This window comes from Helobdella robusta (genome assembly GCF_000326865.2).
Source record: "Helobdella robusta unplaced genomic scaffold HELROscaffold_12, whole genome shotgun sequence".
Lineage (NCBI taxonomy): Eukaryota > Metazoa > Annelida > Clitellata > Rhynchobdellida > Glossiphoniidae > Helobdella > Helobdella robusta.
The window spans coordinates 2,198,943-2,213,865 of NW_008703664.1; the positions used below are offsets into that span (position 1 = coordinate 2,198,943).

General features: G+C 32.4%; 2 protein-coding genes across 2 annotated transcripts in view; both read right to left on the reverse strand.

The window, feature by feature from the left end:
- Positions 1 to 10,773, reverse strand: part of HELRODRAFT_72757 (hypothetical protein) — a gene marked incomplete at both ends in the record, with an annotated part of 44,576 nt that extends 33,803 nt beyond the window's left edge. Inside the window, one exon of the mRNA XM_009013601.1 lies at positions 10,358 to 10,773. Within this exon, the coding sequence (XP_009011849.1) occupies positions 10,358 to 10,773 (416 nt within the window). The remainder of the gene's footprint in view (positions 1 to 10,357) is intronic.
- A 1,119-nt stretch (positions 10,774 to 11,892) lies between these two features.
- On the reverse strand, positions 11,893 to 12,872 carry HELRODRAFT_167876 (hypothetical protein; the record flags this gene model as incomplete). The annotated part of the gene is made up of 2 exons (XM_009013602.1): positions 11,893 to 12,119; positions 12,776 to 12,872. 2 exons carry the CDS (start codon positions 12,870 to 12,872, stop codon positions 11,893 to 11,895), a joined length of 324 nt encoding a protein of 107 aa, XP_009011850.1.
- Between the last annotated feature and the right edge of the window lie 2,051 nt (positions 12,873 to 14,923).

The window sequence follows — 14,923 nt, forward strand, 5'->3', positions numbered from 1 at the left end:
CATCGTCATCATAATCAACAGTTAAGTCATCGTCATTATCGTCGTCATAATGGTCCTCGATAACATCGTCATTATCAATGTGATAAACTCTACTCAACATTATCATTGATGCAGTCACCACCGTGATGACTACACCACAATCACAACCACACCGTCATCATCGCCATCATCATCACCATTATCATCATCATCCTGTTCATCATCATCATCGTTGTCCTCATCATCATCATCATCATAAAAACCACCAGCAACCATTTTAGTGGTGGATCAATAAATGGATGCATTACATTATCACGTGTACGAGACCGTTCAAAGAAGGCCTCATCATCATCGTCATCTTCATCATCATCGTCATCTTCATCATCATCTTCATCATCATCGTCATCTTCATCATCATCTTCATCATCATCGTCATCATCATCTTCATCATCATCGTCATCTTCATCATCATCTTCATCATCATCGTCATCTTCATCATCATCTTCATCATCATCGTCATCTTCATCGTCATCTTCATCATCATCTTCATCTTCATCATCATCATCATCGTCGTCGTCATTATTTTCTTTACTATTTGTTTCCGTCATCTTTATCAAAATTTTCTTCATCAACATCAGATTGTTACTCATCGGTTTTATTATGACCATTCTTTTTATCATCAACTACATCAACTTCAATTATACTCTATTTGATATCATAAACTTCCTAATCATCTTCTTCATCGTCCTCATCATTTTTCTCATTATCTTCCTCACCATCATCTTCCTCACCATCATCTTCCTCACCATCATCTTCCTCACCATCATCTTCCTCATCATCATCTTCCTCATCATCGTCTTCCTCCTCATCAATATCATCATCTCCATCATCATCTTCATCATCATCATCATCATCCAGATCAGCACGCACAGTTAGTTTCTTATTGATTTTCCATCTTATAAAATCTATATTTCTACAAAAACACCATCCCTCTTTTATGTATCTGGATACCGTTACTCCAAATGTCTACATTCAATAGCGTTTAGCTAGCCTCGCCCCGATAAGATATTACAACCGGGAAGTAAGATTGTTTTAATGTTAATAACGCAACACTTACAACAGCTGTGTATCTCTTTTAATGGCTGTCACAAATTTGTAACGTTGCTTTCTTGATTATGTGTACGATTTATGTGGCGGTTGTGATTTATTTAAAATAAATTTTGGATTTATTTTTAATTGTTTTATTTTGTTAATCCTTTTTTGTATTTTATTTTAGTTATTTGCAGTAATTAAATTCAATAATTAAATTTTATATAACATTTTACTTGCACGCAAGTATTTTTATTTAAAATCATTCAACGAGTCTACAGGCCAAAGAAATCAGTTAGGTTTCGTTATAGAAGCTTGTAAACAAATAAACATAAAAAAAACAATCTGTAAATTTAATTCAAACGATTTTCTTTTGTTTTGAAACATTTTAGTGAGATATGGATAGAGTAGTTAGCATGGATTATTATTAATTGAACAATAACGAGAATTTAGTAGAAAGGAAAATAATTTTTCGAGACAATCCACATGCCATAATTTATGCTCGTTCTATCTACGAAAATGAACTCCATTATCTTGCCTCCTCTTTTTTTGTTCAAAAATTTTCCAAATTTCATTAACATTATATACGCGTTACATTTGTTTTACCTAAACCAAAAAATTTAAATTGGCGAAAAAAAAAATTTTTGTAATATTATAACAAAAATTATGTGGACGTCTTAAATTTATTAAAAATTTGTTTCTATTCCAATTTTAACTGGAAAATGGCACATGTGTGTGCAGAATTTTGGCAGATAGCGATATTTGTAAGGAGAGGTTTGATTTCAATATTTCACTGCATTCTATGAAAATTTTTATATTGTCAGAAAAAAAAAGTTTGACATGTTTCAGTTCGATAATTAGATGTTAGATGTTAAAAATATTTCAGCATTTTAAGTTAGTACAACGTCAGGCTCAATACAATTTGTGGTTCGAGAATGTATTTTCATGGTTGTGTTGCTTAAATTCATTAAAAAAAACCTCTAATACTAATTTTTAAATTTGTGAGAAAAATATATTTAAACAGTTATCGTTGTTGTTGTTGAGGGCGTTGTGTGGTTGTTATGTAGTTGTTATGTTATAGTTAGGCTGGTCGAGCATGTTTTATTTTCTTCCTTTGCAAATATTTCTAAGAGCGGGAAACAATTTGCCTTATCTGCAAAACAATGTAGATGTCCATGCATGCTGACTTGCCTGCCAGTTCCTGTAAGTGTTTCTATGTTGGTGTGTGTTTGTTGTGTGCATGTGTTGTGTGTATGTATGTATGTGTATGTATATGGTTGTTTGTGTGTGTGTGTTAATTTGTGTGTTTGAGCGTTTTATTTTGTGTTGTTAATGATCATTTCAATACTTATATATTTAGATTAGATATCTGTATAAATATTGTTATGTTTTTTCTACTCTACGTCTGACTGAAGCTTAAAAACGCACAGGCGAAAAGTAACAAACGAGCAAGACGGATCAATAAATAAAAAATTTCCCGATCGATAATTTGAAATTATTGATGATGGTGAACTTCATTGATGCGAACATCTTTTGTGGCTGGCAGGCAGGCAGGCAGCCACTGATAAATTTGCTACTGCTTCTTTCATTTAAACCACGAAATTGTTTTTGTCTGTCGTTGCTGGCCAACGTTGTTGTTTGCACAGTTCTTGCCTGCTGCTGCTGATTTCAATGTTACAACAGGTTATTGTTGTTGTATGTTATGTGTTGCAGGGTGCATATTTTTAACGATGTTTGCTGTGGTTATGTTGGTTTTGTGAGAAGAACACAGTGCAATGGAATAAATTGTTTCAAAGATTTTTGTCTATTTGTACATTCAAATGATGCTGCCGTGCTTAAATGACATTGATTTGTTTGACTGCAGTCAACACGCCGGATAAATAACGTGGTTCCTTCCAATTGACGGCATTATTTTTTTCTGTTTTTAGCTTTCGTTTTTAAATGCTGTAATAAATTGAAACATGGAGCATTTTCATTTATTGTTTTTGCCATATTTATATTTAAAAGACTCATCTTTATTTAGCCGAAACACATTTTTTTTGGAGAATCAACTTACGAAAGTTTTGAAAGGAAGAAATTGTGCAGCTTTATGAAAACATTGCCCCGCTAAGAACGTTAGAGCGGACAATGCAAATAACTCTCGCGGGTAATGTAGCTATTGATTTTTCATCTGAACTCTACTGCAGAAGAAACCAAAAAAAGAAGAAAAAGCATCATTCGACCATAAAAGAGCGGCAATGATGAATGTCCTGGAAGGAACATTTTTAGAAATACAATAAGAAATGAATGAGAATGCAGCGAAGTTGAACTCCGGACGAAAAGAAGCACCGAGTGAAAAGTTTAATAAAATAACAAAAATCAAACTGTACTTTAAAAACTGTTTGATTATATCTCTACGCATTGAGCTTAACAAAACTTTTATATATTTATATAACGATGACAATAAGTCAATACTTGTGTCTGTGCCTGTGATTGTATGTGTATGAGTATTTGTGTAGGCGCTCGTGTGTGTGTTTTTTTGTGTAAGTTTTTCTTGTGAGGTTTGGTTTAAAATTTTAAAAATTTATATGAAGTTAGATGAAGAGTAAAGAAGAAAAATGCATTCACTTGACAGAGGAAATAATGAAGATTGAATTATTAAGCAGAGACTGGCAGTTTGATCAGGCCACTTAACTTTTTGTTAAAAAAATTAATAAAAAGGACTGGAAAAATTAATTTTATTATTCTTAAAATGTAAAAAAAAAAAAATTATGGTGGTAAAAATGACTATGTTGGTAAAGATTATGTGATATCAATAAATTGGTGATGAGGATATAATAAGAGGATAATATACGAAGATGATGATACAAAGGATGTTGCTAGTGTTGAATAGCGAAGAAGACGATGATTAAAATGATGTTGACAATGATGAAAAAAGGTTGATAATCTTTATAAGATCAAGATGAAGATGACAAATATCTCAACGAAATTTTTTTGAAATTTTAAATAATGATGACAAAGTATTGGAAATGTTAATAATGATGTGACTATGTTAATGATGATGGTGTAATGATGTCAGCCATGGCCAGTGATGATGAGATTGTACTTTTTGATTAACTTCATTGTGCAATAGATAGATCAAATTGTAATTTTGTTATACCCAAGAGAATAACTTCAAATCTCCATATTTAACAAATATGAATCAATTTTCGATGAATTTTTTGTTAATTTTTAATAAACATTTTTCTGCTATAATTATATAAATATTTTATATATTTTACTATTTGTATCATTTAAAAAATCGTGTTTTTGCCAAATTTGAAATTTTTATTTTATTATCGAACTAAAATTATATTAAAAAATGTTTATATTTTTATAATTAATTAAAAACTGTGATAAGATACATTATTCAAGATGAATTAATCTTTTAAAAATGTAGTTGAGTTTTGTTCTCATAAATGTTAAAATAAGCTGATAAAAAAAACTGCCAACTACCTAGCGTCGAAATGTCTGTCTATTAATTAAAATTGAAATGCGTATTTTAAGAGAATTCCAGCAGTGAGATAATTAAACGGCTTAGATACCTGGTCCTGCTGTTCCAATCCCAAATCCCAAATAAATCCCAACTCATCCCATGCGATGTATGTGGTGCGTTGTTTCACTGGTATTCACGTTTTCTTTCTCCCTCTCTCTCTCTCTTCTCTCTCTCTATCTCTCTCTCTATCTCTCTCTCTCTCTTTCTCTCTCCCTTTCTCTCGGTAAGGTGTGTGTGTGTTGTGTTGATTTGTTGATTCTGATGATTTGAATTGTAAAAAAAAATTTGTGTGCCTTAGTGCCCGAGTTCTTCCTAATTTTTTATTCTCGCCCTAATTTTATTCTGTGATATTATATATTCTAATTTATTATTCTTGTGTTAATTCGACCAAACTGTGAGAACTGTTGGCGTCTGTCAAGTGAAAATTATCAAAATTTTTTTGACGGAGAAAGGAAAACAATGCTGCAGCTGCAGATAAAAATGCTGGTGGCTGTTACATACATATGTGACGCTGACTTTGATGGTGTTGTCGTTGGTCCCGGGAAAATGTTTTGTAAGTTTTAATTCATTCATTTATGGATTGTTATAAATATAGAATTTACAATTAACAAATTTTATGTTATACATTTATAAAAATTGTTGTAATTACCGTTTTTTGCACTTTTATGTTCACTGCTGCCCAACATTCTTTGTTGTCTCTATTGCATTATGAAAAAACAATACAAAATCACCCTTATCATTTTCTTAACACAATTTTTGAATTACTATTCTTTATCATCTCAAGCCTGTTAATAATCATCAGATGCCTCATCGTCATCATCAGCATATATGAGAGAATCATCATCGCCATTATCATCATCATCATCATCATCGTCATCATCGTCGTCATCATTAGTACAATCAACGTCATCATCATTATCATCATCATCATTATCAGCATCATCAGTACAATCATCATCATCCTTCTCATCACTACCTCACTATTCATTCAACACTAAAACTAACATTATTATCTGCTCTTTAACAAATGAGACTTCCTGGAGAGCACCAGTGGTGGAAACTATCATCATCATCATCGTCATGATCATCATCATCACTGTCAGTCATCATCACCATAATCAACACTGTCGTCATCGTTATCATCGTCATCCCTCTTGTCATCATAATCCTCCCAACTTTCATCATCATCCTCACTAAAATGATCACCGAAATCATAACAACCATCATCATCATAAAATCATCATCATCATTATCTTCATCATAATCATGGTTGCTTTCATCATTGTTGATATTGAAATTTCTGAAAGCTATTTCTTTTCACACACGAACAAAGCCAACCAGAAAAATGGAAACCACAAAAAGGTGAAAAACTTGATTAAAAAATGAGCGGACGTGTACAGTGCGGTCATATTTTGCAGGGATTTTCATATAAAAGCAGCCACCTACGTGTAAACAATTGTATTGATCAAATGTAAAAGTATCAACAAAGTTGTGGCCCAGTGGTTAAGGTCGCCTGCTGCAGTTCCGCAGTGCGTGCAGCGAACGGTATCGAATACGACAAAAGGATCCTATGCTTCATGTATTCACATATGTCGTTTGTGTGTTGTTGATTCTACTGAATATTTGAAGAGTGAATTTTGGAGACTTTAACTTTTTTTGAAAAAACTTTGATAAAACGTAATTAAAGTTCTATTTGAAATTTAATTATATATAATTGAATAAAAATAAATACAACAAACAGAATTGAAATAAATGTGTTAATTTGAAGAAACATCGACAAAAATTTTTAAATAAATTTTCATTTTTTAATTGTATTTGCTATCATGTCCACAATCTTGTGGCATTTAATTTTGAGCCAAAAATTTTTGCGAATCCTATTTCAACTTGAAAACTTACAGTTGAATACTTCTATTTAAATGGTCATTTACATGAAAAATATCACATAAAAACCGAGATCACAACAACAGCAACGACAAACTTGACGAAGATATTTTGGGTGTAATCAGAAAAACAACAACAGCAGAGTCAACAACACCATGCTATCAAAAACAAAAACCAATCTTGACAACAGGAAAAATCTATTAAGATACAACAATTTCGACAACGCCACTCGGGGCAACAACAACAACAACAGAAGCAGCGGCAACAGCCACAACTCAATTATCACCAACACAACCACATAACCATTCAACCATCCGCATAACAACAACAACAACATCATGCCAACATACAACAACAACAGATTATAATTAAACACCACTCGTTGTTGCTTCCCACCTACGATGATGCTTGCGCGTGTTGACAAAAATGTGAAAATACTTTTGTCAATGTCCTCCAGTACTAAATACACTAAACTTCTACAACAAATACACGATCACACATACAAAAAATATATCACACATACAAAAAATACAAATTACATCAAACCCATACAAAAATACACAATGTAACACGAACATACGGCTAAACTAATGCAAAAATACAAACTAATACATACAAATGCTCATTGAAAATGTTGACAGAGATGTTTAATTAAGAAATTAACTTCGTATGGTAAAGTTCACGTTCGATTGTATGCTGTGTATTTAGGTATTTGTGCTGGTATAGTATTCTGTATTTGTGTTTTTAGGTATTTATGCTGGTACGGTATTTCGCAGGTTTGAATCGCATTAAAAAAAGGTTTTTCATTTGGCTTTCATTGACATGAAGTTGGTGTTTTCTATCAATTAAAAAAATGTACATCTGTATGTACTACTCTGTTGACGGCTTCGAATGAAATTTAACAGCAGGGTTTGAACGTGTGGTTGATAATTTCACAGAACTTCCTGTCGGACGAACATGTCACTAAATAACTTGAAACAGAATTTTCGCTTATATCTCATTTATTTCTTTATTTAATTATTTTTTAAAAATATTAGTTGCGATTTAATAATTATATATTAAAATGAAAAATCAATCAAATCAATATAATCAATCAGTCGGACGGTCGATCGGTCTGTCGATCAGTCAGTCAGTCAGTCAATCAATCAATCGTGTTGGCTCAATTGTTAAAGGCATCTGGTCCTGCTGTCGCAGTGACTGCCTTCGAATACAACGAGATCCCCGCCTATCATATGCAATGTGTGTGAGGGTGGGTTTCACGCGTATTCATATATGCTGTGTGTGCTTGTTGTTGATACTTCTGAAGCAAGTGCGAAAGTATGAATGACCTAACCTTTTAACCTTCAATCAGTCAAACAATAAGTTTTTCATTTATCGAAAAATAAATAGTGTAGATTTCCAAAATTATTTTCTATCGTTGGCCAATTTCATTGAAATCAATAATCCATCCACGTCTTGGAAAGTTTTTCAACTTGTCTCTTCTAGTTTTGTCCGCATCAATGCTAATCTATTAATTTATTTGTTCCGTGACCACGTCCGAAGAGTCTCAATTTTCGTACTTGACTTTTTCGTATATGCATTTTTATGTTCCAAGGTGTTTTTAATGATTTGGTTTTTCACCACCTGCCCCCCAGTCCAGTTGATTCACAACAATTTTTCGTAGCACTACGTTTCAAAAGTTTCTCAGATGTAGAAAATATGCCTACACGTGTTTCTGCTATTGTTAACTAATTATATATTTTTATTATCCTTTTTATTTTTAACCTTCAAACATTTTTTGGTAACTTGGATTATAAATCTGACACGCTGAACTGTTGTCAGCTGACGTAAGTGCATTGTGTATGTATGCAATAAATTAATTTTCATTACAAATGTTTCCGATTGGCTCCATATTTTCTGGTTAATTCAATTTCATTCGGTGTTCAGTCGAGTGTTGATTTTCTCTATGTTTTTTTGGAGGAAAAAAATCATCAAATTTTTTCTCCTGCTAAGTTTGTTTGAAATGTAATAAACACAACAACAATTTGAAAATAAAATTTTAAAGAACTTTTACAGACTAAAAAGCAATTGACGTTCGTACATGGTAAACCCCGGTAACTCAAAAACACTGACTGAACCTTCAGAGAAATTTTTCTTTAACTTTCAACCCGACGTTTTGAAATTTAAAAATAGATCTTATTGCACTATGAAAGAGCATGACAAAAATTTGAAACTTCGTGACAAATAGCCGGGCTGGGATATTAAAATCATCAAAGAACGAGTTCGTCCCGAAAAATTTGAAAAAAATTGCTATACTATACATACAGTATATATTATATATATTTAGTTTGTATATATAGTATATAAAATTGGTTGTTCCTGTTCAAGAATGCTTTTGAGTAGGTACAAATATTATACAGAAATTTCTATTCAAATATTGGCTTGATTTATTTTATAAAGTGCAAAAAACTATTAAATTGACTTAAACTACATTAAAGAATGCTCACACACGTTTTCATTTATATCGAACATTAGTTAATTTTAAATTGAATTGTTTAATTAGTTGTCAAACATTTTTTTAAATAATTTATTATCAACTATTTTGTTGGTTCAGTTGCTCACTTTTTCATTCTCACCCTCATTCGTCACTCATTAAATGATAGAATTTAAGATTTTTTTTATTCAATGAATTTTATTTACTTGTTAAATTAAAAAAAATTTCCTGATCCAAAACAGTTTTGGGAATTTTTGTAAAATTTATAATAATAAAAAAAACAAAATAGATGCAGAAGTTGGTTGGTTGAGAATGAGATAAAGATTGCTATATCCAAACGAAAGTCGTTAATGTTGTATCGGCCTTGCAACTTTGCAAAATGACCAATAAAAGCTAGTAATCAAAGTTAAACGACGTGCCTTTAATTAAATTTGCATCAAGCAATTTCTTTCCATCTCAGCTTCCAAATTCTCGCTCTATCTGTCATTACATTAAATGGATGCTTCGCGGTTTGGTCATATGCATCAGTTCCAGTTGATCGATCATTAGATTTCAGCGTTTCAGTACATGCGTGATCAAGAAGTTTACACATTGCAAAACTTAAACAGATTAATTTGAGGAAATTTAAAACAATTCTATTTATTCTATTTTTGAGCATTTTTTAAAAATATAATGAGAATTAATTTCAGTAATGAATGTAGATGTCTAGAAAGATTAAAAGTAGCTCATTGATTAAAATTTCAGGAAACAATAATGTTTACTATCTTCTCAGAAATTTTATATTCTAAGACATCACTTGATTACATACGCCTTGTGCATGGGTGTGTTTGTGTGTGTTTTTATGCATGCGTGTGTGTTTGTATGCGTGTGTGTGTGGTGTGCGTGCGTGTGTGTGTGTGGTGTGCGTGTGCGTGTGTGTGTGGTGTACGTGTGTGTGTGGTACATGACTAATAACGGATTGAAATTATTTTAGCCTATTCTATTAAAATTGCATGACATTCTAATTTGCCAAAAACACAAAAATTATTACTAATTTCCATTTCGGTTCGAAGTCTGTGTTAGTTGTGGCAAACCTTGGCTAAGTTGAAACAGTGTTAGATATAGTGAGCATGAAAAATCAATGGTTGGTGTTATTTATATAATCACAACATAAGCAACGAATCTTAACTGAAATGGATCTTCTTTTTTTCAAAATTGGTTTTAAAAACTTATTCTTCAATAAAAACTATTCGTTTTCTATTTTCAACTTTTGACTTTGGTTGGCTCATTATGTATTCAGTTCAAAAATGTTCTTTTCTTTTCACTCAACAAATAAATAGATTTTCAACAGAAGCAAAGGCGGGCAAAACAAAAAACTAAGAAAGCAAACAATCGATTTGTAATGAGTCCAATGTAAATAGTGGAAGTGAGAAATAATTAACCTGAAGCTGCTGCAAGGATGGATGATCCAATTACCAACTGCTTTCTGTCGCATCTTCTCTTTCATTAGCGCATTTCGATTGCCAAACAACTTCAGTGCCAGTTTGTTATCTGAAACTTGGAAGAACGATATGATCTGATCCTTCAAGTAGCTTCCAGTTTTTTGCACATCTTGTTGCGATTCGTGCTGACTACTTTGCTGCTGCTGCTGCTGTGGGCATTCACCATCGTTGTTGGACAGCAAGGTGGAGTCTGGCGAGAAGACAGACGAGTTGATTATTGTGGTTGTTGTTTCGCGGTTTATGTTACATTCGGCAACAGATTCGTTGGAGCGTAGGTGGGTTGTTGTTGGTGTGCTGAACTGTCGCGTCGGTGCAGATGTCACCAGGGTCTGTTTTGAGGAATATTGCCGTGGCATCGGAAGTGGCGTGGAAGATGTTGACGGTGGAGTCAGGTGGATTTCTGGAATGATGTTTTGCTGATTACTTAACAAGATTGGGTGATGAGAAGATGTTATTGGATTACTCTTCTGTAGTTGCTGTTTATATTGCTGGTGATGTTGTTGCATGTGGTGCTGTTGTTGCAGCTGCTGGTCCTGAAACTTTTGTTGGTGTTGCTGAAATTGATGTTGCATTTTTTGCTGAAGTTTTTGTTTTCGAAGCAGTGGGGTTGTTTGAAGTCCACTTAATTTATGACGCTTTCGTTCGCTTTTGTCATCTTCTTCGTCTTCATTTTCGTCGTCGTCGTCGCACGGCTCGACGATGACCGGTATTCGATCTTCGACAGGATTGAAAGGTGATGGATGGTAATCTGTCGGTACATTTCGAACGTTTGTGTTGTTGTAGGCCGCCATGTGGTAGTCTGTCTTCAGAGTGTTGCACGTTTCTTTTTTGATTTTGTTGTTTATCCTAAGTTGATTTCATTTTGACAGGTTGCAAACTCAAGTCCAGTTCCACAATTGTGTATTTTTTATATTGTTTTGTTAGTTTCAAGTTTAATTTCTAATATAAATGGCACCCTTGAAAAAATTTTCATTTAATTGGATTTGTCCCAGTGAAATGAAAATTTTCGGAAAAATAAATTGTATTAATTTGCTTAATGAAATTTATTGAGATTACTTTGAATCACAATTTATTTGTAACTGTTGTAACATTTCATTCAATCATAATAATGCTACCCATTTTTATAACCCGGCTTTTGCATTATTTTGTTTCTCAATTTATTAGAACAAAAAAATGGATTCAAAACAATAATTCAGAATGGATAACTTTGTTGATAATTAATTTTGCAGGTGAAATCAATCTAAAGTTTTGTGATTTGTAAATAATATTGTGATCAATTTTTATTCAGTGGATAAATGATTTTTTGAACAAACAATATTGCCACAAATGTGACCACTTATTTTTATATTTTTTGTTGTTGTTTGCTTGTTTTACAGTTCATTAAGATGATTGTAAATTATTATTGTTTATGAATGTTTCTGTGTTTAATGTTGCTGTAGCCATTGTTGCTAGTGTAATTGTTGTTGTTGTGATTGTTATTTGACCGATATGATCTGGAAATGTACCAGGACGACGACACAGAACGCATTGGTCTGCTGCTGCTGATGACTTTCAGTTGGATGCAACTTCATGAACACCACGCCACGCCAGTCGCTCAGCCTGATAAATAATTCAGCAGAACAAATCTTCCAACCCCTCCCACCGACGTCTGGCCTACCTGCTTCTGCATTCATCTCCATCTCTTCCACGCTTCTTATGATGACTACATGTTCGAATGTTTGGACGAGTTTGTAAAATAATGCACCTCAGTTACAGGGTCATTAAAAAGTAACTCCACACTTTAAGAAAACCGTAATTTATAATTGAAATATTATTCATACGTTTAGTAAAATTGGAGAAGAAATTATTTTGCATGCACTTTACTTGAAAATAATTATATTCTTGGATTGGTTGAGTAAACTCGCTCTTTCTTACAGCTGGTCATTTGTGCAAACCGAGACGACTGATCCATCTTACCCAAGATATTTTCATTCAGTATTCCATTTCATTATGCCTTCAATTGTATTTAAACTGGGCCATCTCACCACCTTACCAGTTGAAAATTATAAACGACAAAAAATGTCGCATTGGTAAACGCTGTGGTAATTTTTAATAACACAAAACTTGGGTGGTACAAAATTTCAAAATGAACTATAAAATAACTTAAATTTGAAAAAATGCTTACGACCATGGAGTTGCGTAATTTGAACCGGGTTGAACCAGCCAGCACAAATTATGGCGGTAACGAACAAAGTGAATTTTAATCATGTGTACCTAGGCACTGCAGTTCACGTGCACCTCCTTTACACCTGCAAACTTTAATTTTCAGTTGCGATTAAAAAATTTTTGCCCGAAAATTTATGTTCCCGACTTAGTCACCTTGAGCAGACAGCCTTGAAAATATCAAACTAAGACATGCAAAGTTGTACTGATGCACTGACTTGATAGAATTGAAATTAATGGATGAAACACGCATTGTGGGCTAATCATGCTGCTGTCGATTGTTCATCCATCCTGTGGTTATTAAAATAAGAACCAAATTTCAGTGCAAAAACTATTTAACGTACACTTGCATAACTTTAAAAATCAATTAAATTAATTAAACCCCAATAAATTAAATGTGACTGTGTTATTTGGTGTACGCCGATCACATGATGCTCTTAAATCTAACAGGATGTCCAGTCCAAACATAAACAACTGTACAAACTTGCTGAAATGTCAAGTGAACCTCAGACATCAGATGTTTTTCAAAAGAATCTTAAATATATATTTTCATAGAAGTATTATATGTGTGTGCGTGAGTGTGTGCGTGAGTGTATATATATACAATTGATTAGGAAAGTCGCAGCATTTTCAGCGTTGCTCAATTTTCTATTTAACAATTGTATATCTGATAGTCTGAATCCTAAATATGTATTAACGGGTAGAATCATGATACGAATCATAAAATCACAAAATATAACCATATCAAGAAGGATGCACGCCTTAATTCAGCGCGTTTCAGCAAAAACAAATACTGCGGTAAACAGTAATATTGTTTTAAATTTGTAATTACGGTTATCATGATTTTAATTATTCGTAAAATAAATTTTTGTTCGTCTTCATCCAAATTTTATTTTTCCATTCATCATTCTACAAAGAAGTTCAGTGTGGTGTGTGCGTGTAAAGATAGTTTGAAAGGGGCTGGCTGGCTTATAGTTTAAAACGTGTTGCTCTAATTGATGGTAGCAAGTAATTCAAATTAAACCAATATTTAAAAATTATTTTGGTGAGTTTTATGAAAAAATTGAACTTTTGACAATTGACGTCACGACAACATGACGCCATTTCATGATTAACTTGCCAGTTGTTGACTTTCAATAAATAGCTCTACTGAGGCGAAGGTTTGATAGTTTCAGAATGGTAATTATTATTACTACAATTCAAGATTCTAGAATGTAACTGAACTTACTTCTCAACCCGCCGGTTGTTCTGCGAAGGGAGTACATCACTGTTCTAATATTGGCACTGACAATGCCAGCAACAACAATAACATTATTATTATTAATAAATTATTATTGTTATTATTATAACAAGTTTTTGTATTAACAGCAATAATAATGAAATGATGAATAACACAAATTTCAACAACTTATAATATATAATTGCCGACCAAACAGTTAGTAATTAGTATTTGACTTAAATTTATAAAAGTATTTACGTTTCAATAATTAGAAAAAAAAATTAATTGTCTATAGAATCTAAATTGAAAAATAGTTTAGAAGTGACGTTTTAATTACAACATAGAATATTTATCACATTAACAAAAGCAAACGACTTAAAATGTCTTGAAAATATCTTATAAAAATAAATCAACAAATAACCATTACAGAGCTTCAAAACAAAATTTCCAAATCAAAGCAGTAAGCAGTGAGTAACAAGAACTTTATCGGGAAAGAAATAGGAAATCGTATCAGATGCAGCTTAATAGAATCATTTGAACACTTCCACCTATTGGCATTGATCATTTAAAAAGGCTCGGAAAAATTTGTATTCAAGAACGTATACGCGCACATCTTTATATACAACATACATATGTTATGCACCGGTAGGTTACATGTTCTCTTTATCAACACATATGTATAGTATATATTGCTACACATTTAATTCATCTGTATTTATATTTAATGTGTTTATGTTTTTCACATTTATTTATATTTATGTGTGTATAAATATCTATAAAGGGCTTATTCGTTTTATTGTCTTTTTGTTTCGTGGGTTGGTTGAAAATATTTTAGTTACATTTTATTCAAAGTATATTAACAAATTTATTTGTAAATTCTTATTTGCTGTTTGCTTTGATGGTTTGAATTCTAATGCTCTTGGTATGTTTGTGTGGATTGAAATTGCTTATGTTGTATTTTAATGTTTTTTTTCGAGAAATATAAATTCTTTATGGAATTGCAAAGGTTATTTTTTTTAAATATAGAAATTTTTGAATTGCGTATTTGGCGCCCATCCATTATCTGCAAGTCCTCGACGACGATG